The sequence below is a fragment of the Natator depressus genome, chromosome 4, assembly GCF_965152275.1.
Source record: "Natator depressus isolate rNatDep1 chromosome 4, rNatDep2.hap1, whole genome shotgun sequence".
NCBI lineage: Eukaryota > Metazoa > Chordata > Testudines > Cheloniidae > Natator > Natator depressus.
This window is the reverse complement of record NC_134237.1, coordinates 127,579,902-127,604,527: the sequence shown is the minus strand read 5'-3', so window position 1 is coordinate 127,604,527 and position 24,626 is coordinate 127,579,902. Positions and strand designations below refer to the sequence as shown.

General features: G+C 46.0%; 1 protein-coding gene across 2 annotated transcripts; it reads right to left on the bottom strand.

Annotated features, from left to right (window-relative positions):
- Positions 1-2,073: 2,073 nt before the first annotated feature.
- On the bottom strand, positions 2,074-15,037 carry THNSL2 (threonine synthase like 2). 2 transcript variants are annotated; one of them, XM_074951895.1, is made up of 9 exons: positions 14,876-15,037; positions 12,501-12,736; positions 10,875-11,069; positions 10,267-10,419; positions 8,414-8,644; positions 6,575-6,723; positions 5,289-5,414; positions 4,193-4,344; positions 2,074-2,736 (listed from the first exon to the last, which is right to left on the bottom strand). In XM_074951895.1, exons 2-9 carry the CDS (start codon positions 12,721-12,723, stop codon positions 2,532-2,534), a joined length of 1,434 nt encoding a protein of 477 aa, XP_074807996.1. In that variant the 5' UTR covers positions 12,724-12,736; positions 14,876-15,037; the 3' UTR covers positions 2,074-2,531. The 2 variants fall into 2 exon arrangements, with proteins under 2 accessions (XP_074807996.1, XP_074807997.1); XM_074951896.1 differs by lacking the exon at positions 14,876-15,037 and adding an exon at positions 14,681-14,819.
- Positions 15,038-24,626: the final 9,589 nt, after the last annotated feature.

Here is a 24,626-nt window from a genome sequence, read left to right as displayed (position 1 = left end):
TGAGGATAAGCTTTTTCCATGGCCCACTGTTTTTGTTGATGGGCCCTTACCATGAATAGAACATTCACAATGTGCTGGCTAGACTGGATGTAAACTAACTTGTGGGAGTTACCCAGGAGCAAGTACATTTGAGATACCGATGCATAGTCAATATTCATAACTCCAGATACCAAAATGATACATGCATACAAATAGGATAATCATACTAAGCAAACCCTAACTTTTTCATTGACACCTCACATGACATATTTTGTTAAAGGTATATCATCATAATCATATCACCGTGGTGAATATGGGGCACAGAGTATCACATTGAGTCAACGACCAAGTGCAATGTCAGCACTCTCAAGAAATTTCCGCGTGGCCTGTCTGACGATGAGAATCCCGCTCCCAGAATCCTCTAGCAAATTCAAACTTATCAAGCTTACCACACTCATGTCAACCACAGTAATTCATAATAATTCAGCACCATCCCAACAAAGGAGGTAAATTGAGAATGGATGCCTCAGTGCTACAAAGTGAGCTGCACACTAGATATTTGGAAAAATGCACTCCCAAGCTTTACAGGACTTTTCCTATGTATGTATACACATGCAACTGAGCACCAGAAAGACACACAGAGAGGTAATTGTTGACTTGCAAATTGTTCTGATTAGAGAGGAAATTATTCCACAATCTCCATATAAAGTGCTCAGATACTACAGCAAGGTGCATGGTGCAAACATCTCCATAGATAAACCGATGTGTATAATCACCTCTCCCAGTGAACTATGTATGTGCCTGATGCAAGTGTGGGGCTAACTTGGCCACTGCTATCAGAAGTCCTTATACCTTAGCGTTACCTCAGGCATCATTAAATGATAAGTGCTTAGGGGCGGGGATCTTGTCTGTTTGGTCAAGTGCTCTGAACAACAATATACTTGTAACTAGGGAAATCCATGTCTTGAACAGGTAGATCATAAACTCTGCATAAGGAAATGAGTTGTGCTACACACTGTATTTATTTAGCTTATGTTCAGCTGTCATACAGGAATAACTGAGACAGGGACATCCTTGGTACATAGACAGCTCTAGATCAACCAAGATTTCACCTGAGAATCTCATACAGTCTATTTGCAAGAGTTCATATAGTTGACTGTAGAAACCATTTTACATATAGTTGATCTTTTAGACTAAGATTATCCATTTAACATGTTATATGGCCTATGACTCTGTGCTTCCCTGATTGGTCTTCACAGATTGAATAATAGAAATTAGAGACAGAAACTAAGTTTTTGAGAAAAACCCTGACTCTTTTCTATAGGACCAGGAATCTTTTCTCACCGTGGATAATGCCACCTTGTTGTGAGCACATCCATAGCACCTACCTTCCCTTAACTGAAACAGCTTCTCCTCTTTGGACACAGAATGGCTTCATCCTCCACATGCGGAGAGTCTTACTGTTTGGCTACCCTCTGTTATTTTCAGAGATGTGACTTATTCCGCATTTAAAAGTTAGTTGCCCACATTCACAAGTGCCAAACTGCCTGCCTAGCCTGTGGGCCCTATTACCCCCAACTGCCCATACAGTTCCACTATTTGTGTATGCAAATGGCCAGCTAGCTGCATTACCGACTGTGCAAGTACCCCACCTGCAGGCATTGAATGTCTGTCCATGCAAATAAGGCATGGAATTGCCAGGGGAAAAATTCACATCTTGAATTGTGAAGATTAGTCCCTGGAACTATTGTTGAAGCATCGTCTGGCATTTTTTGTTCACCTAAATGGAGATCCGAGTCTCCAAAGACCCTCTAAGGCTGCTTGAACAGTATACAGGTGACAACTCCTCCTCACTCTTTCAATTTATGATCCATTTTAAAATACAGAAAAAAAATTAGATTACCTGCCCACCAGAGGGCACTTCAAAGAAACTGATAAAATTCAGCATTATCAAGATATCAAAAAACGGATACAGAAGCCAGAATGCAGCACTGATTTTATTTAATGTACTTTGGACAACAGTTCATTTGTATTACTTATTCAAATTACAACACAACTTTTTAGGGAAAAAAAATCATTACAGCAATTTGTATTATATTCCTCTACAGATTTTTTACTAGGGAAGAAAAGATATGGGCTTATAATAATTGTGTAAAGCCTTAGTCAGTTAATGATTCATGTTTGTAAGGCACTTTGAAGATAAATTTAAAAGAAACTTTTCCATAAGGGTTAACAGGGATAAAATATGAGTCCAGAGACTTTAAATAGGATTCTATCAAACTTACTCTAAAAACCCTATAGAATTTGACAGACAGATCCTTTCTATAATTTTTTTAAACCATTCTATAGAATTTGATTGAGAATTATATTCCTGTTACAGAATTCTATCGCTTAGGTTACACGCTATGTGGAGACGTTATAATCCTCTATTGAGTTCATTAGGACTTTCTTAGGAGGGAAATCATCAGAAAGCTTAAGCATCATTAAGTCAGCCTTGTCTTTTATATGGAACTGCCCAGGCATGGCACTATTCAGGATCAGACGAACTCCACCTATGTGTGTCTGCGCATGGCGATGGCTTCTATTCTGTCTCTTAGGGTTTTTGCCCAGTCATCTTCTCTCCTCAGTGTTGTGGATCTGGTCTCCATCGTGTTTAAAGCTTGAATCTCAGGTGGAACTTCAGGAACAAGGTTTGCTCTGAGCACGGCATCCAGGAACTTTGCAGCTGAGGCGGGTGCTAAGCAGCACCTGGGTCTGCTGCGACAGAGACAGACAGAGGATGTCGTTTACTATTAGTAGTTCTGGGGTCAGTTGGGTGTAGACCCACCCAAATAAAAGGCCCGTCCCCTCAGCTAAAGGGGAAGAACCACCAAGCCTAGGCTACAAGTGATTTCTGGGGACAATTAAAGAGACACTGAGCAGAGAACTCCAGACAGCGCCCACAGCTCCTCAAAGGTGTGTAAGGAGTCAATGGACACTGCCCAGAGGAACTCTGCCTGGAAGTCTGATCTGAGGAGGGACCGGAAATAGGCCCTGGAAATAGGCCCCATGGTCACAGATCACCCCCTTGTCCAGCTTCCTCCTCCCACTGGATGCATGCACAGATGGATGGTTGACCTGGCCATTGAGGTTGACAAGAAGGTCCCGCAATCCTGTGGGGCACAGATGGGGTGTAATTGGATCAGGAGGTGCAGGCACAACCTCAGTAAGAGGTTATGAAGAAGCTGGAAGAGAGGCTGCAACCTGATGCACCCATACTGATGTGAGCCAGGATCTCCCTCTTGCCGCAGAAGGAACAGAGGGCAGGGGAGTTCATGAACCACACCAGGTACATGTCCATGCTCATGGCTCCATGAAGGAGCCGCCAGCTTCTATCCCTGGAGGGCCGTGGGAATAGAGTGGAGGTCCTGGAGTTCCTTGCCTCTTCAGGTGGCAATACATCCCACCAGTTGGCGGGACACGAGGGCGAGGAAATAAACAGGATGGAGCACGAGCGCGTACAGATGTTTCCTGGACGCAGTTCAGAGGCAGACCAGCTGGATGTCATGCAGCCAATGAGGTTAGCCTACCCTGAGTTTTAGCAACATACACACAAGTGAGCAGCACCAGTGAGGATACAGTAACTCGGCCCTGGCTTTAGAGTGTAGTTGTCCTCATGGGTGCTGCCTTCTTACATGTGTGCTGCTAAAACTCCCCTGGTTCCTTGTGCTGAAGTAAACTAAACCACTCTATGATTCTCTCTCAGTGAATGGTGGGAGAACTTCTTTGTTAATCTGGGCACACGGGGTGGGAGGGACTGAGGGGAGGCCTTGAGGACTATCAGCACTCGAGTGGTTTAGCCTGCATCCTCACTACAAACTGTGTGGGATACCAGCCTGAGTGAAAGCAACAGCAGACTCTAGCCCATAATCCCAGCCAGGCCAGCTGGCTGAGCTCCAGCCTCAAACATGTGTGTTACACCTCTCCTTAAATACTGCCTCTCATTGAACAATTATAAGCAAAATTATCCTACTGCCAACTACATGTGCATCATCAGTGTCAAACAGCCTCCTCTAAGAATTGGAAAGACTTGAGCAAAAGCAGAATGCCAAAGCCTCCTACTAAATATTAGGGCCCTTTAAGGATGCTTCTCCCCCCACACACACCCGGCGCCATAAAAAGCACGTTAGCCATTTCCTGAAAGGAATCTGGCCTTCCATTAGTAGCTTCTTACTTGCTGACATGGCAGTCCAACTGCTGATAATGGTAGTGAACAGCCACAGCTGAGTGGGGACACAACAGGTAGTGATTATCTTCCCAACAGCGTCTCATTGCTTGAACAATGTCTTCGTCAGATGCTGAACATGAGCTCAGCGCTTCAGAAAGCTGGAGAACCAAGAAGGGGGGGCGGGGGAGGAAATGGAAACAAATCCCCAAAAATCATAGACAAAAACCACACTAGAATTTACAGATCAATGTCAAATCATTTTTAAAAATGTATTAAAAGTTCATTCTGTGATGCTACCACTTGTACATAAGACCTTCTTATTTGTTAGTATCTTGAATGCAAGAGAGACGGGTACTTCTGTCAGACACATTAATATCATCACCAGAGTCAGTCCAGCTATCAGTTAATAACTGCCCTTTGTTGGTGGAAACAATGCAACTGACGCTGGTATTTGAGGGTATCGATCCCAAACCGTCTAAAGAACCCCCTGATGTATGTGATGGATGCATTAATACATAACTTTTATGATTTAACAAGGACTTTGCTAGTGTTTCTTTCCCATGGAGATAAACATTGAAACCATTAGTTTACTTTTCACCTTTGATTTTTCTCCTTTTTGTATTTCTCCAGCCTGGTGCCTGATTCACCAAAGCTCTTGCTTAAAAGGTTAAGCATGCATGCAGTTCCACAGAAATCCATACCACCACTCACATATTTAAAGTTACGGACTTGATTAAAAGCTTTGCTGGCTCAGGGTGTTGGACAGTGAAATTACATTGTCGGGGAGCGTTTTAGTCCTATGTACAAATAATGCACATGCTACTGGACTGGGGGTTCTAGGACTGCAGGGGAATATTTAAATCCCAACAATATACTGTAATTGTAATATTAAAAGAAAGGCTTATTTGATAAGATACCTATGCACACAGGTTTTGTAAACACCTGTCTTCCACCAACCGATCTAAGATACCTTCATTTTAGGTTTGAGACATGGCATGATCCCTTCAATGCACTTGCAATATTAATATTTATTCTGAAAACAGTTGATTTAAAAAAAATTGTGATGGAAGAGTATTTATTCAACACACATGAAGGGACTGACCTTTCTGTGCACTTCTTCTGGGAGCGTAAGGTTTTTCGACGTGTAAAACTGTTCCATCAGAGTTTTAATCAAGCTGCCATCACAGTCCGAAAGCAGCCACAAGATTCTCTCCATATTGTAAGGTTCCTATAAAAACACACACTACACACATGAACCTCCATCCACAAAGGATCAAATTCAGAATCTGGAGCACCGGTGATCTCTAGTTGGATACTTAGTGCGGTAGATACTACTGTACCGCACAGCTCAGCACCTCTTGTGTGCTCAATGGGAATTGGAGATGCTCAGCTCCTTGCAGGATCAGGCCTTGTATATTTGTGTCAAAATAAATAGGGCTGGAAAAAGAAAGGAGGAGATACAGATGGAGAGTAAGCCTGGGGTCCTGCCCTAGACTGGGGGTTCAAGCAAGAGCCCAAGAAAGGTAAATTAGCTATAGAGAGCACAGGAACTTCCGGAGGTAAACCAGAGATAGGCAAGGAAATAGAGAGGTGGAGTAGGAGACCTGGGAAACAGCAACAGAGTCTTAGATTGAACAGATCTAGGTTGCTAGTCACAGGGTCCGGGGGCTGGAGCTAAGGAGTAGGTGAGCCGGGGCTCCCCTACCAGCCACGGGCAAAGCGGCACATGTCCTGCAATTGGAAGAGAAGACTGCCTGAGGCAACATACGAACAGCTTGTCTGGGGGACGTTGTTACCCCAGAACAGGGGGATGATGTAGTGGTGACCTGGCTAGAGGTCAGGAAGAAGATTAGCAGAATTACTGACATCTTGGCAGAGACCCAGGATTTTTTAATTGCGCTCCCGGATGAAGAACATGGTCGACAACGCCACTTCTCAGGCACAATGAGACTTTCTACCACAGGGGAAAAGCTCGTCTATACAGGAGACGGAGCTGTCTCAAAGATGGTCTGAGATTGTGGAATGACCTATCTGGAACTACCGACCACCACAAACCTCCCCACCTTCTCCAAATGCCAGGGACACTTCTCCAGCCTGCCATTGGTAGTAAACACAGAGGAACAACACATAAACCAAACAAAAAAATCCGTAACAGAACACCACACTGCACACACAATTCTCCCACTAGGGAGACAATCAGAGGGAGAATGAACCACACGTGGCACGTTACTCACATCACTTCATGCACTACTGGAAGGCACTCAGACTCTGCAGTAATGAGGGTGGTGTCAGAACACTGTAGAACAGAATACGGACAGCAAAATAATTTTAGTAGCTGTATCAGTCCATATAGTATATGTGATCTCTCCTTCTTAAGCAGACACGTACCTGAATATCCATTGCAGAAGCTAAAGTTGGCTTAACGCTCCCCGAGAACGAGAAATCTCCATGCTGAATTGCCCTGTGCATAATGTCGTTATTATTCACCACAGCGACGAGTCGGACTGGAAGTCCCATTTTCTGGGCGATATATCCAGCTGGGAAAGAAAGCAATTACACCTGGGCTTCAGCCTTGCGATGAAACACTCATAAAACAGATTTACCAGATTTATCTGTTTAGTCAGATTTACCAATGAAATCATTCTTCCTCCATTTGAGCAAATTTATCAGGAGGAGCCAAAAATTATGTTTCATAATACGGGTATAGTGCAAAGAAACTACAGCTCCCTGTATACAATGCTCCATTTGAGCAGCCTCACAGCAAGAGAGACCACCGCATGGTCGCTCCTGGACTCTCTGTGGCCCCCACCATCCTATTAAGAGATGATGTGAAGAGAGGGGCCTCTGGAAGATGCTTTTCATTCAAATAGGATGTGACTTTTGAACTCTTGGCAACATGCTAATGCAGCTTCAGGCAGATGCTCCTGCAATACCATGAATGCAACTTTTTACATCACCCCTTGTATTGCTTTTCCAGTAGATATGATTCCCCTAAAGTTAAAAAGACCAGAATTGTAAAGTTAGGAGAGAGCTGTTACCATGTTTGCCCTCCCCCGCTCTCCCAAATAGGATAACGTTCGTGTGCAAATGGATGTATAATGAGCCCTGGGTACACACAGGCCAGATTAGTTGTACTACTACTGGTCTGAAGTAAATAGGATGAAATTCAATAAGGACAAATGCAAAGTACTCCACTTAGGAAGGAACAATCAGTTGCACACATACAAAATGGGAAATGACTGCCTAGGAAGGAGTATTGCAGAAAGGGATCTGGGGATCATAGTGGATCATAAGCTAAATACAAGTCAACAGTGTAATGCTGTGGCAAAAAAAGCAAACAACATTCTGGGATGTATTAGGAGTGTTGTAAGTAAGATATGTGAAGTAATTCTTCCACTCTACTCCATGCTGATTAGGCCTGAACTGGAGTATTGTGTCCAGTTCTGGGCACCACATTTCAGGAAAGATGTGGACAAATTGGAGAAAGTCCAGAGAAGAGCAACAAAAATGATTAAAGGTCTAGAAAACATGACCAATGAGGGAAGATTGAAAAAAAAATGGGTTTCTTTGGTCTGGAAAAGAGAAGACTGAGGGGGGACGTGATAACAGTTTTCACATATGTAAAGGGTTGTTACAAGGAGGAGGGAAAAAAATTGTTCTTCTTAACCTCTGAGGATAGCACAAGAAACAATGGGCTTAAATTGCAGCAAGGGAGGTTTAGGTTGGACATTAGGAAAAACTTCCTAACTGTCAGGGTGGTTAAGCACTGGAATAAATTACCTAGGGAGGTTGTAGAATCTCCATCATTGAAGATTTTTTTAAGAGCAGGTTAGACAAACACCTGTCAGAGGCGCTCTAGATAATACTTCGTCCTGCCATGAGTGCAGGGGACTGGACTAGATGACCTCTTGACGTCCCTTCCAGTCCTATGAGTCTATGATTCTGTATTCGTGTCTAATTTAAATAATCAGATCCTCAGTATTTTCTCTCTTCAGTATCCAACTCATTCTGTTCATGTGTATTTCTAACATGCTTATCCCCGTATTATCTACATATGGCACCATAGCACTGTTCTGTGTTTTGTATGGCACCAACAATGCCGTTGGTACTTAAATATTGCTAATCATGATTTAAGTGGTTCAGAAAAAAAAATACAACCTCCCTCTTTATCACAAGCCACTTTTTGGTTTTTAGACCCAAAGAATGTCTTTTCCCCCCCAACCTAACCTGTGATATTTCCTCCACCCCCTGTTGGCACAACAATTTCCACAGCCGGCAGTGGAGTCATGTCCATGGATGGGGTGCATTGAAAGTAAGCATAGAAGTAGTGAGCGATCTGCACCATAATCCTAGACCAGTTGATTGAGTTCAAACTCATCAGATTGTGTTGTCTGGCAAAATCTGCATCAGCAAACAATTCTTTGATCGGCTCGTCAATTTCATCGCTATTTCCATCAGCTGTGGAAAAGAGGAAGGAACAATCAGGAGTATTAACTGAAGTGTTGCTGAAATTAGTGAATTAGGCATAAAATAGTTGTTTTCGCCTACCAAAGAGGATTCAAGACTGACGGGTTATTCTAGCCATCGAACTGGAGTTGTGGGAGCTGGGGTTTTGGTTCAGCCATCGCACATACAGAGGGTCCAACAGCAATATTTGGATCCAGATGTGGGTTCCAATTCTGAATTACTCAGAATTCCCAACTTTTAAGGATGTTTGGATCTGGGATTTTGGTTTGGGCCCATCTACAGGTTATTCCAAGGTCATAAAATGAACCAGCAGCACAGTCAGTCTTGAACCAATGTCTTATGGCTCCCAGTTCTGTTCAGTAACTCAGAGCGCTGCCTGGTCCAAAGTGAGTCATGGTAGGGCCCAACAAAATTCCGGGTCCATTCTGGTCAATTTCACAGATATGAAAATTGGTCAATTTCATGTTTTCAGATGTTTATATCTGTAATTTCACAGTGTTGTAACCCTGGGGGTCCCGACCCAAAAGGGGTTTGTGGGAGGGTCACAGAGCTGTTGTAGGAGGGTTACGGAATTACCACCCTCACTTCTGTGCTGCCTTCAGAGCTGGACTCTGAAGGTAGCAGTCCCAGAGCTTCCTGCAGCCACAGGAGGTTCCTGGAGGTGGACGTGGGTCTGATCTCCCACCGAGAGCAGCTGTTCAGGGGGAGAGTAAATGCCGTTCCTCCCCAACCTGGCTGGGACTAGCAGCCGGAGCCTGGGGAAAACCCTCAGCCCTTCCCTTCCCCCATCCCCTCCAATAGCTAGATTTCAGGGGGCAGGGCTCATTTCACAGTCCATGACATGTTATTCACAACCATGAATTTGGTAGGGCCCTTGTCATGAGAGATCCTTCGAAGAAGAAACTCATCAGAACAACTCAAACCACTTACAAGGGAGGGAAAAACTGAGCAGAAAGGAGGATAAATTCTCATTCTTTTAGTGCAAACCAACAGTCTGTGTAGCACAGATAAATACCCATTCAGCTGCAGGGGAATGGCTTTAAAACTATCACTAGAAGAGAAGGAATCCTGGGCAGCTCTGAGTCAACTGGTGAACAAGTCAAGAGAGTAAAGCAACTCCAACTAGCCTCCCATTAGTCAGAGGCCTGGGGTGCTGAAAAAAATCAAACACTGAAGTAACAGTCATGCTGATCAGAGAGACGGGGTGGAGGGTGGGGTAATACCTTTTACTGGACCAACTTCTGTTGGTGAGAGAGACCAGCTTTTGAGCTTATGCAGAGCTCTCCTTCAGGTCTGGGAAACCTACTCAGACCTGAAGAAAAGCTCTGTGTAAACACAAAAACTTTTTTCTCTCCCATCAACTGAAGTTGGTCCCATAAAAAGTATTACCTCACTCACCTTGTCTCTTTAATATCCTGGGGCCCACATGGCTACAACAATACTGCACACAAGTCATGGTGATTGATGGCCCAACATGGTACACCCACAGTGGGAGCAGCATGTAACACAATTGCCCCCCAGGCTTTCTAGAATTAATGGCCAATTCACATTGGGATTGACATTAACATCAACCCAGCAATAGTATAAAGTAGATCATCCAACAAAATGCAAACCAATAAAGACATGGACGTTCTCTTCGATCACCGTCGTCATCTGCAGTTCTTGTATCTGGCTGCAGAGACCTTTGGGTAACAAAACAAAGATATCCATGTTGTTTTCCCCTCGCACACTTTCGATTGCCGCGCTACCGGTGTCTCCCGAAGTTCCTGTTTCACATGAAAATAATCAAGGAGAAAATAATTATATCTACTAATTAAGAGTTATTTAAAGACTGAAAGATCAGCCACATTTGTGTTTTCACACAGAAGAAGGGTGCAGTTCTCAGTCTGGGATACTTTCGGTTAGTGCCGGTTGTATGGCATTTAATGCTGGAGAATGAACACCTCCCAGTAGGCAAGTCTCCGCATCACAAACCACTACCAGCAGAGGCACCAAGGAATGAATGGGAGGCTGAACCAGTAAAGATGCCCTCTAGGTCAAGTGAGGCATACTGGCTGCCCTGTTCCGGAGATATCTAGGATGTAAGCCTCCAGGGTTATCAATCCAGTTCCACTCATAAGCACGAATAGGATGGTATTATGTGTATACACACACACACAACCTCTCACTGGCATAAATTCCAAGTACATTGCTTGCATCCATCTGTTTAGCTGTAACCTACCGACTAGAATAGTGATGTGCTTCTTCCTTTTCTTCAGGAAGTACTGTAAAAACTGCCCTGTGCAGGACAAGGACAAGTCCTTAAAGGCATAAGTTACACCATGCCAGAGCTCCAAAACATTCAACCCATCCTTCAGCCTGGCCAGATGCACAACGTTGTTGTGCCGGAACCTCCGGAAGGCGCTGTCAATCAGATCTGGAGGGAAGCAGTTGAAGGGGACTGTTAGAACAGGCACCAGGAACAAACCTCCAACACATCACCTGCATGATCATGGTTTGCCAAGCTCATGAGAATCTTTACTGAAAAACCAAAGACTCTCCAGTACCGCAGAGCTGAGGAAGTGATAGACAGAAGCCCAACACATTATTCTCTTACAAATTAAGAGTCTGCTCCTCGGCGTAAATTGGACAGCTCCACTGACCTTAACAGAGCCGTGCTGATTTATACCAATTGAGGATCTGACCCAGTCAGAACTATTTGAACAATTAAAACAAGAATCAACCAATGTTGCAGTGACCCAGCTCAGGTGGATGGTCCCCACTGCCCTCTAATGGACGCAGTGAGACTTTGGATAGGTGCTAGATTAAAATCTAACTGTACAAACAGAACTGCGCAACTGTCTGTCAGAGGCCATTTACAGCTGACAGCTAAGGAGATGCTGCTTTTACAGCAGGAGAATCCAAACACTTTTCCCACTGTCGGAGAAAAATTTGGGCATCCATGGAGTGCACCACAGTGACAGCTCTGAAGCACCAAGAGGCCACTGATTTGTTACAAGTTTTCTTTACCAAAACCTACACCTGGCTTCATGTTACATGCTTGTTTTGTGATCCATTTTGCCAAGGGAAAATATAGAACCAGGAACTTCTGGTAGAAGAAGGAATCGATTTGCTACATTTGCTTTTACTTCTGTTTACAAACATGTGTTACTTAAAACAGTCTGGGCCAAATTCTGACAGGGTGCTACCCAAGGCAGAGAAAAACCACACACACAGCAAGAGAGGAAATTTCTCCTTAATCCTGTCTACACCAATCAAAAACCACTTAGGGCTCTACAGGTCTTCTATGATACGAGCCACAAAGGTGACAGAGCCAGCTTATCTTTTCCATGCACATCCTGGGATACACCAAAGGTTTCATCTGATACGATCCCATGTTCTACATGGAACAGCCATATGGGCAGGGGCTGCTGCAGCCAGCATAAAATAGCACCGATTCTGAAACGTTATACACAGTGTATTGGCACCCACTTGTCCTACAGCAACCTTGGAAACTGCATTAGCCCTCTACGAGAATGACATTTATAGACATAGACAGAATTTGGCCCTGTGTTCATTTAAAGAGAATCTTCTGCTAGTCTTCAGAAGAGAAGCAGATCTCCAACAATCTAGTTTAACAACAAGACACATCCAGTGGATGAAACAATTGGAGGAGAGAAAGGACAGGCTAACATTATAATAACCATGGAGATTCTGGCCACTAAGGGCCTTCAAAGGTCCAGTGAGGATCAGGGTTATTAGGCTGATGGGTTAATACAGGATAAAATAATAGTCATCTAAAAGCTTTGATACAAATAGAGCGAACCCTACAGCACACTGCTTGAATTGCTGTCTGGCTTGTGTTTACCATTCAGCTCTTTCCGTGGGATTAGTTCAGACGAGATGAAGAGTGAACTCAGCTCTTTCACCAGCTCTGGATAGGAGAAGGCACTCCATGTTCGCAGGGTGTTATAGTCCAGGGTAGGGATTTCCTGGGGCATGAAAAGGCCACCATCCGGTGCATAGCCAGAAAAGAGGGCTCCTTCAAAGTCAACGCTCCTGGCTTCTCCTCGAGTGCTGACATACCTCATGTTTTCAGCGTCGCTGCAAGAGACGTGACAGTTACACCAGGGTGCCCTGGGGGAGAAGTCTGGGGTATCACATGACAGGGAGACAGACAGACAGGTGTTTTGTGGATGCTGCTGTTGTGCCCTTTACTGATCAGTGTCATGGAAACTGGGAACAAGATTGGCTTCAAGACTGATTCACCAAGGCAACTAGTTATCTGGAAGTGCAGTGGGGTATTCTCAGGCCAGGACTCTCTGAGGAGATTAGAGGGACTGTGCACATTCCATGGGGACTGGGAGATTTATCTGGGGAAGGAGAGAACTTATTTCACTATGGAAACACTTCTCTTGGTATTGCTCCTGTCCACAGAGCACCACTCCAGTCCTACTGAAGCCAGAGGGAGCTGTGGGGGTGGGGGGTGTCAGCATTTTGAGAATTAGGCCCCTAACTTTATCCTGAGAATTTAGGCCTATATAACTTTAGCACAGCCAAAACAGAAGATGACACCACACCAGAGACCCGGCAAGGGGACTGCCTAGTAAGTAAAGTTCACAAGCCAGTGGAAACCAACTGGATCAGAGAGACCCTGCTTACTGCATCCCAGGGGACCACATTAGCGCTCCCAGACACTGAAACACAGCTCCTTCTAAAAATGATGCTAGCACAAGGCCTAGGCCCACTGTCTGAAGTCAATGGCCAGATTCCCACTGAATGCAATAGGAAGAGAATTCAATAACTTTTCTAAAAGATCTGCTGTAGGAATTATTTTGGGCAAGTTCCCTGGCCTGTGCTATGCAGGAGGTCAGACTAGATCATCACAATGGCCCCTTCTGGCCTTGGAATGTATTAGGGATGTAAAATATTAGCCGGTAAGCATTAGGCCCGCCGACCCCAGCAGCTCCACGCCGACCAGCCAACCCCAGCCCCAGGTGCACCAGCCAGAGCAGCCCCAGCCTCGCTAGCTGAACTCAACTCCAGCCCCAGCCATGCCGGCCGGAGCAACCCCAACCCCAGGCCCGGGCTGGCCAGAGCAGCCCCAGCCCCTCTCCCTTTAACTGGTTAACCATTTAAACAATATAATTTTAATCGTTTAAACAGTTAACTTTTTAAATGATATTTTACATCCCTAGAATGTACAAATGCCTCGGAATCTCAGCTTTAATTGCACGCTCAAAGTTTTTAGCCCTCATGTTTGTGGAGTAAAGCTGCAAAATGTGAACACTAAAGACGTTAAAAACGCAGCAGATAAAAAGAGCCTAAACTCATTATTTTTTAAAAGCTCATGATTTTTCAAGAGGCCTGGATCATGATATTTCAGTGTTGGGGAGGACAACATTACACACACACAGTATTAGACTGTAAGCAATTTGGTGCAGGGACCATCTTTTTGTTCCGCGTCTGTACAGTGCCTAACACAATGGGTTCATGACTGGGGCCCCTAGGCACGCCACTGCAATACAAATAATAAATCAGCATACAGCGTAGGCAAACCGTTGGCTTTCCGATTCAGGCATGCAGCCTTGGAAGGAGGATGGGTCCCCAGGCAGAGCAGGGTGAGATGTTTCAGTTAAACTCCCCCTCCCCCAAAAAATACAGATTTGGGTCGACCAGAACACTTCCAAAACTGTGTTAAATTCACCAGATTGGTTCAGTCGGCGGGGGGGTGGGGGGGAATACTGGCATTCGATTTTTTAATTCAAAATTACGTTTTACTTCAAAATCTCCTTCAATTTGATTTGAAAAAACACTTCAAACAGCAGGAGAACGCAACACGCTGGAGGGCCCCAGAATGAGCCTGGCCGGGGAACCGAACCATCAAAGCGCAGCCCAGCGCTGTTACGCCAGCCGCGGAAATCAGAGCCAGTCACCACCCGGCAACAGGGCGCTCTGCAGACACTCAAGCCCTGGGAGCCGCTGGCCCCAGCAGGAGGCGGGCTGTGGGGTGCAGGAGCCCAGGCAAATACTCCCCTGGTCAGTTACCGGCTTCAGCCCCCTGGAGCTTTGGATCCAGCCGATCCCGCGGAGTGTGAGCGGGGAAGGCGAGCCCAGCCCCAGCCAGCGGGCTGCAAAGACGCCCCGGCAGCAGAAAGCAATGCCCTCTCACCTCCGAGCAGGGCTCAAAGCAGCCCCACAGAGCCGCCTGGCCCTGCCCAAAGCGGGCTGGGCTTTACTTACTGATTAGCAAGGCGTCAGCCACCTAATGCACAAGCCGGCTAGACTCCGGAACAGAGCAAAACCAGGCACCCCCAGCCAGCCACGGGAGCTTTGCTTTATTTACCAGCCAGTACCAACCCGCTGTCCAGGCAGCAAGCCAGCCTTTGCCTGCGTGTGCTCCCTGAAAACGCTCCCTGCGCAAACTCACACGGGGACGGCAGGTTCCTCTGTGAACAGGACTCCAGCTGTAAGTCAAAAATCTGCGTAAGGAACCTTTGCACTTCGATCCGTCCGTATCATACAATCATAGAATCATAGAATATCAGGGTTGGAAGGGACCCCAGAAGGTCATCTAGTCCAACCCCCTGCTCGAAGCAGGACCAATTCCCAGTTAAATCATCCCAGCCAGGGCTTTGTCAAGCCTGACCTTAAAAACCTCTAAGGAAGGAGATTCTACCACCTCCCTAGGTAACGCATTCCAGTGTTTCACCACCCTCTTAGTGAAAAAGTTTTTCCTAATATCCAATCTAAACCTCCCCCATTGCAACTTGAGACCATTACTCCTCGTTCTGTCATCTGCTACCATTGAGAACAGTCTAGAGCCATCCTCTTTGGAACCCCCTTTCAGGTAGTTGAAAGCAGCTATCAAATCCCCCCTCATTCTTCTCTTCTGCAGACTAAACAATCCCAGCTCCCTCAGCCTCTCTTCATAAGTCATGTGCTCTTGACCCCAATCATTTTTGTTGCCCTTCGCTGGACTCTCTCCAATTTATCCACATCCTTCTTGTAGTGTGGGGCCCAAAACTGGACACAGTACTCCAGATGAGGCCTCACCAGTGTCGAATAGAGGGGAACGATCACGTCCCTCGATCTGCTGGCTATGCCCCTACTTATACATCCCAAAATGCCATTGGCCTTCTTGGCAACAAGGGCACACTGTTGACTCATATCCAGCTTCTCGTCCACTGTCACCCCTAGGTCCTTTTCCGCAGAACTGCTGCCTAGCCATTCGGTCCCTAGTCTGTAGCGGTGCATTGGATTCTTCCATCCTAAGTGCAGGATCCTGCACTTATCCTTATTGAACCTCATCAGATTTCTTTTGGCCCAATCCTCCAATTTGTCTAGGTCCTTCTGTATCCTATCCCTCCCCTCCAGCGTATCTACCACTCCTCCCAGTTTAGTATCATCTGCAAATTTGCTGAGAGTGCAATCCAGACCATCCTCCAGATCATTTATGAAGATATTGAACAAAACCGGCCCCAGGACCGACCCCTGGGGCACTCCACTTGACACCGGCTGCCAACTAGACATGGAGCCATTGATCACTACCCGTTGAGCCCGACAATCTAGCCAGCTTTCTACCCACCTTATAGTGCATTCATCCAGCCCATACTTCCTTAACTTGCTGACAAGAATACTGTGGGAGACCGTGTCAAAAGCTTTGCTAAAGTCAAGAAACAATACATCCACTGCTTTCCCTTCATCCACAGAACCAGTAATCTCATCATAAAAGGCGATTAGATTAGTCAGGCATGACCTTCCCTTGGTGAATCCATGCTGACTGTTCCTGATCACTTTCCTCTCATGTAAGTGCTTCAGGATTGATTCTTTGAGGACCTGCTCCATGATTTTTCCAGGGACTGAGGTGAGGCTGACTGGCCTGTAGTTCCCAGGATCCTCCTTCTTCCCTTTTTTAAAGATTGGCACTACATTAGCCTTTTTCCAGTCATCCGGGACTTCCCCCGTTCGCCACGAGTTTTCAAAGATAATGGCCAAGGGCTCTGCAATCACAGCCGCCAATTCCTTCAGCACTCTCGGATGTAACTCGTCCGGCCCCATGGACTTGTGCACGTCCAGCTTTTCTAAATAGTCCCTAACCACCTCTATCTCCACAGAGGGCTGGCCATCTCTTCCCCATTCTGTGATGCCCAGCGCAGCAGTCTGGGAGCTGACCTTGTTAGTGAAAACAGAGGCAAAAAAAGCATTGAGTACATTAGCTTTTTCCACATCCTCTGTCACTAGGTTGCCTCCCTCATTCAGTAAGGGGCCCACACTTTCCTTGGCTTTCTTCTTGTTGCCAACATACCTGAAGAAACCCTTCTTGTTACTCTTGACATCTCTTGCTAGCTGCAGCTCCAGGTGCGATTTGGCCCTCCTGATATCTTTCCTACATGCCCGAGCAATATTTTTATACTCTTCCCTGGTCATATGTCCAACCTTCCACTTCTTGTAAGCTTCTTTTTTATGTTTAAGATCCGCTAGGATTTCACCATTAAGCCAAGCTGGTCGCTTGCCATGTTTACTATTACGTAGGATTACGTATTTACGTAGATCTCTGGACTCGTTGCAGACAATAATGAATAAAGCTACACATTCCCCCGGGAGGTAGGCAAGCAATTAAAATCCACATTGTACAGATGGGGAAACCGAGGCACAGAGCGGTGATGTGACTTGCCCAAAGTCTGACAACAAGCTAGTGGCAGCGGCAGGGCTAAAACCCAGCTTTCCTAGAGCCTTAACCACAAGACAATCCTTCCTCTCTATTCTATCTTCTTTTTCTTGCATCAGTTTAAATAAGGTTGTTTTTACATGGCTGTATTTTGGGGAGAAGGTGAGTACAGAATGGATGCTTCAAAGTGAGCTTCACACTGGATATTTGGAAAAATGCACTCCCAAGTCTTCCAGGACGTTTCCTCTGTGTGTATGTATGCATGCACAGGGACCAGAGAGAGACACAGAGAAATAATTATTGACTTGCAAATTGTTATGATTAGCCCAGGGAAAGTAGAGAGGAAATTATTCCACAATCTCCATGTAAAGTGCTCAGATACTACAGCAAGGTGCATGGCATAAAAATCTCCATAGAGAAATAAATGTGTATAATCACATCTCCCAGTGAGTTATGAATGTGCCTGGTGCAAATAGTGTGGGACTTACTTGGCCACTGCTATCAGAAGTCCTTATACCTTAGCTGTTACCTCAGGCATCGCTAGATGATAAGTGCTTAGGGGCAGGGTTCTTGTCTATGTTTGGTGAAGTACTCTGAACAATAACATATTTGTAACTAAGGGAATCCATATGTCTTGAACAGGTAGATCATAAACTCTGCACAAGGAAATGAGTTGTGCTACATACAATATTTGTTTAGATTATGTTCAGCTGTCATACAGGAATAACTGAGACAGGGACGGAGTACTTGTGGCACCTTAGAGACTAACCAATTTATTTGAGAAAGCTTATGCTCAAATAAATTGGTTAGTCTCTAAGGTGCCACAAGTACTCCTTTTCTTTTTGTGAATACAGACTAACACGGCTGTTACTCTGAAACTTGAGACAGGGACATCCTTGGCACATAGACAGCTCTGGATCAACCAAGATTTCACCTGAGAATCTCATACAGTCTATTTGCAAGAGTTCATAGAGTTGACTGTAGAAACCATTTTACGTATAGTTGACCTTTTAGGCTAAGATTCAGTTTAGGTGGCCGTGAACTCCCCCATCCCTGGAACAGACAGCCAACTGCGGCCGGACATTGTCATCACCAATGAGAACCAAAAGAAGATCGTCACGGTGGACATCACAGTGCCCTTTGAGAACAGGACCTTGGCTTTCTCCAAAGCTCAAGCTCAAAAGGTGGAGAAATACACTCCTCTGGCTGACACTTTGAGAGCTAAGCGTTACCAGGTTCAAACTCACGCTCTGATCGTTGGAGCCCTGAGCAAATAGGACCCCAGCAACAAGCGAGTGTTGCGGGAATGCAGAATTGGTCAGCGTTACACTCGGCTGATGCGGCAACTCATGTGTCGGATGCCATCAGGTAGTCGAGGGACATCTACGTAGAACACATCACCGGACATCAGCAATACCATCAGAGATGAGCTGGAGAGCCGATGAGAAGCGCAATCGGGAAAGTAACTGGAATACTTTCCTGATGGATTGTATTTTCTAGCAGACAACCTATCCTAAATTCTCCATTACCGAGAGACAATCTTCACTCATTGCTATATTTGCTTTCCACAACCAACTCTCTGTATAACTTTTCATGAGTGATGTACCCAGATAGTTGTATGCTAATATCTAAATTGTATTGTTAAATTTATTAACCTTAATTTGGAATATTGCAGATTATGTACGATAAGTATTCTATGACTTTTAAGCCAAACTTTGTACTTTTGGATAATATAAGCACTACACCCAGATGTACAGACATGCTTTCCTTAACCTGTGTGTTACATAATTTTAGCATTAGCTTTAATACAAAATTTTAAATCCGTTTAGCATGTTATATGTCTTCTGTCTGTGACTCTGTGCTTCCCTGATTGGTTTTAACAGATAGTTTCCACCTCTAATTCTATGTTTTTGAGAAAAATACTCATTCTTTTCTATAGGATCAAGAATCAGGATAATGCCACATTGCTGTGAGCAGCACATGGCTGATCAGTGTCACCATATATCAGCCCAAGCACTGCTATGGCACCTAATGGGACTTTGACCCAGAAAAATCAGATCCAAAGGTAAAATCAGATCCAATGTTGATAACAACTACAATTAAATCTAAAGCCTCAGTCCTGCAAACACCTATGCAAGTACTTCATTTATGCACATGAGTAAAGTTCAGCACATGCACAAAAGTTTGCAGGATTAGAGCCTAAAAGAGCATCAGGGTTCATCTAGCTGCCTTGGTCATTAGTGCTGTGATGTCACAGAATAATTAGAACTGCAAGAAAGTTCTGCTCTAACGGGTTGTCTCGTCTTTCCCCGGTACATTGTGGTAGAAATGGTTTCCTAGCTGTCATAGATCTTAAGGCCAGAGGAGACCACTTTGATCAGCTAGTCCTGCATAACACGGAGAGAGAATTTCACCCAGGAATTCCTGCATGGTGCCCAACAATTTGTGGTTGAATGAGAGCTTCTCTTTTAGAAAGACATCAAATCCTGATTGAAAGACTCCCAAGATGTAGAGAATTTACTACATCCCTTGGTAACCCTTCCAATGATTAATTGCCCTTGATGTTAAAAACGTGTGTCTCATTTCATTATTCCTGAACCATTGTTTGGAGATGGATGTCAAGCTCAGCTTTGAATTAGTTTTATTTAGATTTATAATGCACCAAAAAGAGGCACAGTTCGCAAACTCTAGATGCTTTTGACCATCGCTTAAAAGAACAGCTAAACTGTCCTGCTTAGATATGCATGTGGGCATTTTCAAGTCTACGCAGCTCCTTTAGCAGACACAACAAGCAAACATCAAGAAGCGACAAATGGGCCGCCCAGCAATGGCTGGCAAAAACCTGAGCGCACCAAGTGGGGATATCGATACTGCGTTTGTATGGGACCTTTCATCCAGCTGGATATCAATATGCTCCAGTGTAACTAAGGGCTTGTCTTCACTGCAGCGTTAGCTCAAGTTATCTCCACTTGAGTTAATTCTCCCTGAGTTAGCCAGCTCCAGTGAAAGCGCTCACACGGCAAAACAACACTCCGAGCTGCACAGACTGATCCGATTAGCAGCAGAGTGTTTGCATTAGCAGCACAGAGGCGCTGCATCCCCACTGCATTGTTAGCTGGAACAGCCCCACTTGAATTCCAACTCGTACCCCCTCACAGGCCAGCTAGCTTGAGTTGAAAGCACCACCGAACTTTTGTGTGCGCACCGGAGTCAGGTGAGGGGTAATGCTTGAGCTACACCTGGATCGAACGCTGAAGTGAAGGCAAGCCTTAGCGACTGTGCAAATGATCAGCCAACTTCGGCTCGTGTGTAACGCTTCTGCCAGTGAGAGTTGGTTGGCAGCAACGTAGGCCGGATGCTTACACCCCTGCAGCCGTACTGACAACAGACCACAGGCTATTGAATGCAAAACCTGGGACAGTGCAACACTACGGGCTGGTCAACACACAGCTTGTTACTGCTTTAACTACAGACACCGCTATAGTTAAAGCAGAACCTCCTAGTGTGGGGATGGTTATACCTGTATAACTTATTCCCCTAAATTTTGGGAAATAAAGTTATCCTGGTCTAAACACCTTTACACTGGTGTCACTGCATTCACAGCAGGTGTTGTACTGTTTTCACTATGGCAGTATAAAAGCAGCCCCCCTAACCGAAATAGCTAAATCAGTACAAACACTGTGTGCAGACCAGGCCTAAAGTTGCACAATTCAGCATGCAAAAGTGAGGAACTGCAGAAGCAAGGGCTGTTCCGGCAGCTCCTCTGTGACTGTCCTTGCGCCTTTACATGATGACGGTAGTCTCTGACTGTGATTACATACGGTTTCTCTGATAACTGTGAATAATTCACCATTTGCTACAACCTCACATACTCCCCAAGTAATTCATATAATCAGAGTTCATGTCTTTAAAGGTTGTATCATAAAGCCTATGCACAAAAGGAAGTGGTTTGTGCACCCAGTCATAACTTTTGCCTTTCCTGACCTTTTAGTGCTTAACCCTTTGTGTTGGATTAATGTATTTGTGCACTTAATTTCCTGGGTTGTCAGGTGTTTTTCTTGATTACAAAAAAAAGTGTGGGCACAGGGGTTGAGGTCGGGGGGGAAGTGCTCAGTTCCCTAGGTGTATTAGCAGGCTCCCTACCAACCTCGTTAGTAAATTACAAGCTTGAACACTTAACAGCAAGATATTAGAATCGTAGAATCATAGGACTGGAAGGCACCTGGAGAGGTCATCTAGTCCAGTCCCCTGCTCTCATGGCAGGACTAAGTATTATCTAGACCATTCTTGACAGGTGTTTGTCTAATCTGCTCTTAAAAATCTCCGGTGATAGATTCCACAATGTTGGCTAGTGTCCCAGTATTTCAGGTAGGGTTGCCAACTTTCTAATTGCACAAAACCAACACCCTAGCCCTGCTCCTTCTCCAAGGCCCCGCCCCCTGCTCATAACATTCCCCCTCCCTTGGTGGCTCACTCTCCCCCACCCTCACTCACTTTCACTGGGCTGGGGTAGGGGGTTGGGTTATGGGAGGCGGTCAGGGCTCTAACTGGGGATGCAGGCTCCGAGGTGGGGCCAGAAATGAGGGGTTCGGGCTGCAGGAGGGGGTTCTGGGCTGGGGCAGGGGGTTGGAGTGCGGGGGTGGGGTGAGGGCTCCATCTGGGGGTGCAGATGGGGGTAGGCCCAGGGATGAGGGGTTTGGGGGGAGGACTCGGGGCAGGGGTTTGGGGCATGGGCATGGGCTTACTTCGGGTGGCTCCCAATCAGCGGTGCAGTGGGGCTAAGGCAGGATCCCGGCCAATGGGAGTGCGGAACCAGTGCTTGGGGTGGGGATAGCACACAGAGCCCCATGGCCCCCCCCACCTAGGAGCCAGACCTGCTGGCTGCTTTTGGGGTGCAGCAAGGTGCCAGGACAGATAGGGACTAGCCTGCCTTAGACCCGCAGCACCACTGACTGGACTTTTAACGGCCCGGTCAGTGGTGCAGACCGGAGCCACCAGGGTCGTCGAAAACCGGACACCCGGCAACCCTAATTTCAGGCTGCGTTTGCATTTCTATTCTGGTGCACGTACCTGGTGCTTGCCATTAAGAGTACACAGGAGTTAAATCGATCACAGTGCTTGCTGATTACAATCTTCTGTATGTACAGAGCACCAGTCGCAGTAGCATCTAGTCACTGTTAGGCATCCATAGCATTTTAAATACTGCATTGGCTTTCATTAAGATGGATTTGATTTGTTCGGTCCCTCCATCCTCCAGAATCATCTAAAGGCAAAGTTGCGGGGAGGAAGGAAGGAGCAAGGGTGGGGAGGGCTAATCCCTGGGGACTTTCCCCTTGGAGATTTAGGGTGAGTTGAACCATAAACGCCAAGCAAACCAAAAGTGCGTCAACCCCAAAGAAAAGATGCTGCAGGGATCAAATAATGTGACCCACAAGAACCAAACCCAGCAGGACTCCATATGCTTTATTCTACCAGAGCAACATGTACTGTTCTTATTAAAGAGTAGGTGACAGCAACCTCTACTTCCACACATAGTGCCATGAGGCTCTAGCATTTTGCTATCCTGTACCTATTTTACAAATTGCAAACAATGAAATGCAAGTGCAGGGGTCCGGCCAGCTGTTCATTGTACAGATCCTTTCGTCCCCCTAATCAGATTCTGTGAGAATTATGCAGGGCGTTTCCTTGGGCAGAGGTGGTTTATTCGCCACCCTGTAAATGATAAAATTTTGGGGAGCAGGGCTTGATTCTGCCCAGATTTCTCCCCCTTCCCTTTTAATTCTCTTATACCTTCAAGTTCTCTGTATTGTGCTGACCCTACCAATGATAGTTCTGTCTTTTGTATCATTTACAGAGCGCAGCGGGGATATACAGCACTTACAGAACATGGGTGCCTGCATACACATTTAACCTTAATGATCCTGCTGAGCTCTTACATAGCATTTTAGAAAGAAGGTAAGTATCATTAACCTCATTTTTACAGCTAGGGAAACTGAGGCACAGGGCAGTCACACAGCAGCACCTGCAATAAAACTAAGCTTTCCTCTTAGTCTAGGTTCCTAGCCACTAGGCCACACTATACCAGCTTTCAACCACACACTCGGGCTTCTCAGAGATTTCTCAGGCCGGCCTCCAAATTCCCAGGCCTTTCAGAGCTCCCTGAGAGGAAGGTGGGTGGAGAAGAAGAGAACGGGAATGGATTATGAGGGCTTGATCACTAGCAGCCTGAACTTTACAGGTGGCAATGAGTTGCCTTCAGTGAGAGCTGCGAGTGCTCACCCCTCAGAATCAGGCTCGAAGCCGTGCTTTTGATGAGCCCCAAGTCCACCACCGCCGGCTGCCACACTCTCCAAACGTGCGTTGACTCTGTGCTCGGATGCCATAGGCCAGACCCCCAGCTGGTGTAGTTCGTCAACAAGACTCTACTGAAGTCAGGGAACAACACCAGTGTATGCCATCTGCAGAGCTGGCCCATGGTGTAACTCTTCACCATGCCTTATGACTGGGATTTCCCTCCTCAGGAGCTAGCTAGTTTGAAGAGAGCAATCAGAACTCCTTGTTCTCTGCCTGGGTTGGAATATGCGGGTCTAGTTAGCTTTAATCTCACTTCTAAGCATGACATGGAAGGCTCCTGCACCCCCTGCTAGAGAAAGGGACATCCTGTGTGCTAACATGGGCAGGCTGATGTTTGCACACACAAGCACCTGTTGCCAGATAATGACTGCACCTTCTCTGGGCTGGTCTTATGAGTGCCTCCACCCAAACTGGTTCTGGTCAAACCATTCCCAAGTTAGAGAGGCTGGGAAGGTGTCACAGCTGCACTGCGGCCATTTTCTGGCACAATCCCTCACTACTCTTGCCTCACCCTGCAGGAACCTTCCTGAACTTCGTGGGCCCCTTCCCAGGTCATTACGTGCAGTAAATGAAATGCCTTGTACCTGTCCATAATGCCCTGCAGTCATCGACAGCTGCCCTAGTGCATCTAGTGGGGGCTGGAGGGAGGTTGTAGGATGTTCACCCTATTTCTCAGAATACCCTTCTGCTCCCACAGTGATTTGCAGGTTCTCCCACAACCCCTTGTTGGGGAGCCGTGCTGGGAGCTGTGGAATGGGAAACCCGCTACAGCATAGGAGTGCTGTGTACTATTTGCAGATACTAGGACAGTCGGGTCCAGGCCCACACAAAACTAAAGGCCCGCCCCCTCAACTATGGGGCAGGAACCACTAAGCCCAGGCCACAGAGTGCTGAGTGTGGACACACTGAACTGATTTACAGAGCCAGGCTAGTAATGCAAGTCCAATGGGTGATAGAAACCCTTACTTG

Bases quoted from the DNA above. Each gene is read 5' to 3' on its own strand.
- THNSL2 (XM_074951895.1), bottom strand. From the start codon at position 12,723: ATGAGGTATGTCAGCACTCGAGGAGAAGCCAGGAGCGTTGACTTTGAA. The intron at 10,420-10,874 runs GTAGGTTACAGC...CATGTGAAACAG, and splicing joins GCACATCACTATTCTAGTCG to GAACTTCGGGAGACACCGGT. The intron at 8,645-10,266 runs GTTTGCATTTTG...TCTTTTCCACAG, and splicing joins GAACGTCCATGTCTTTATTG to CTGATGGAAATAGCGATGAA.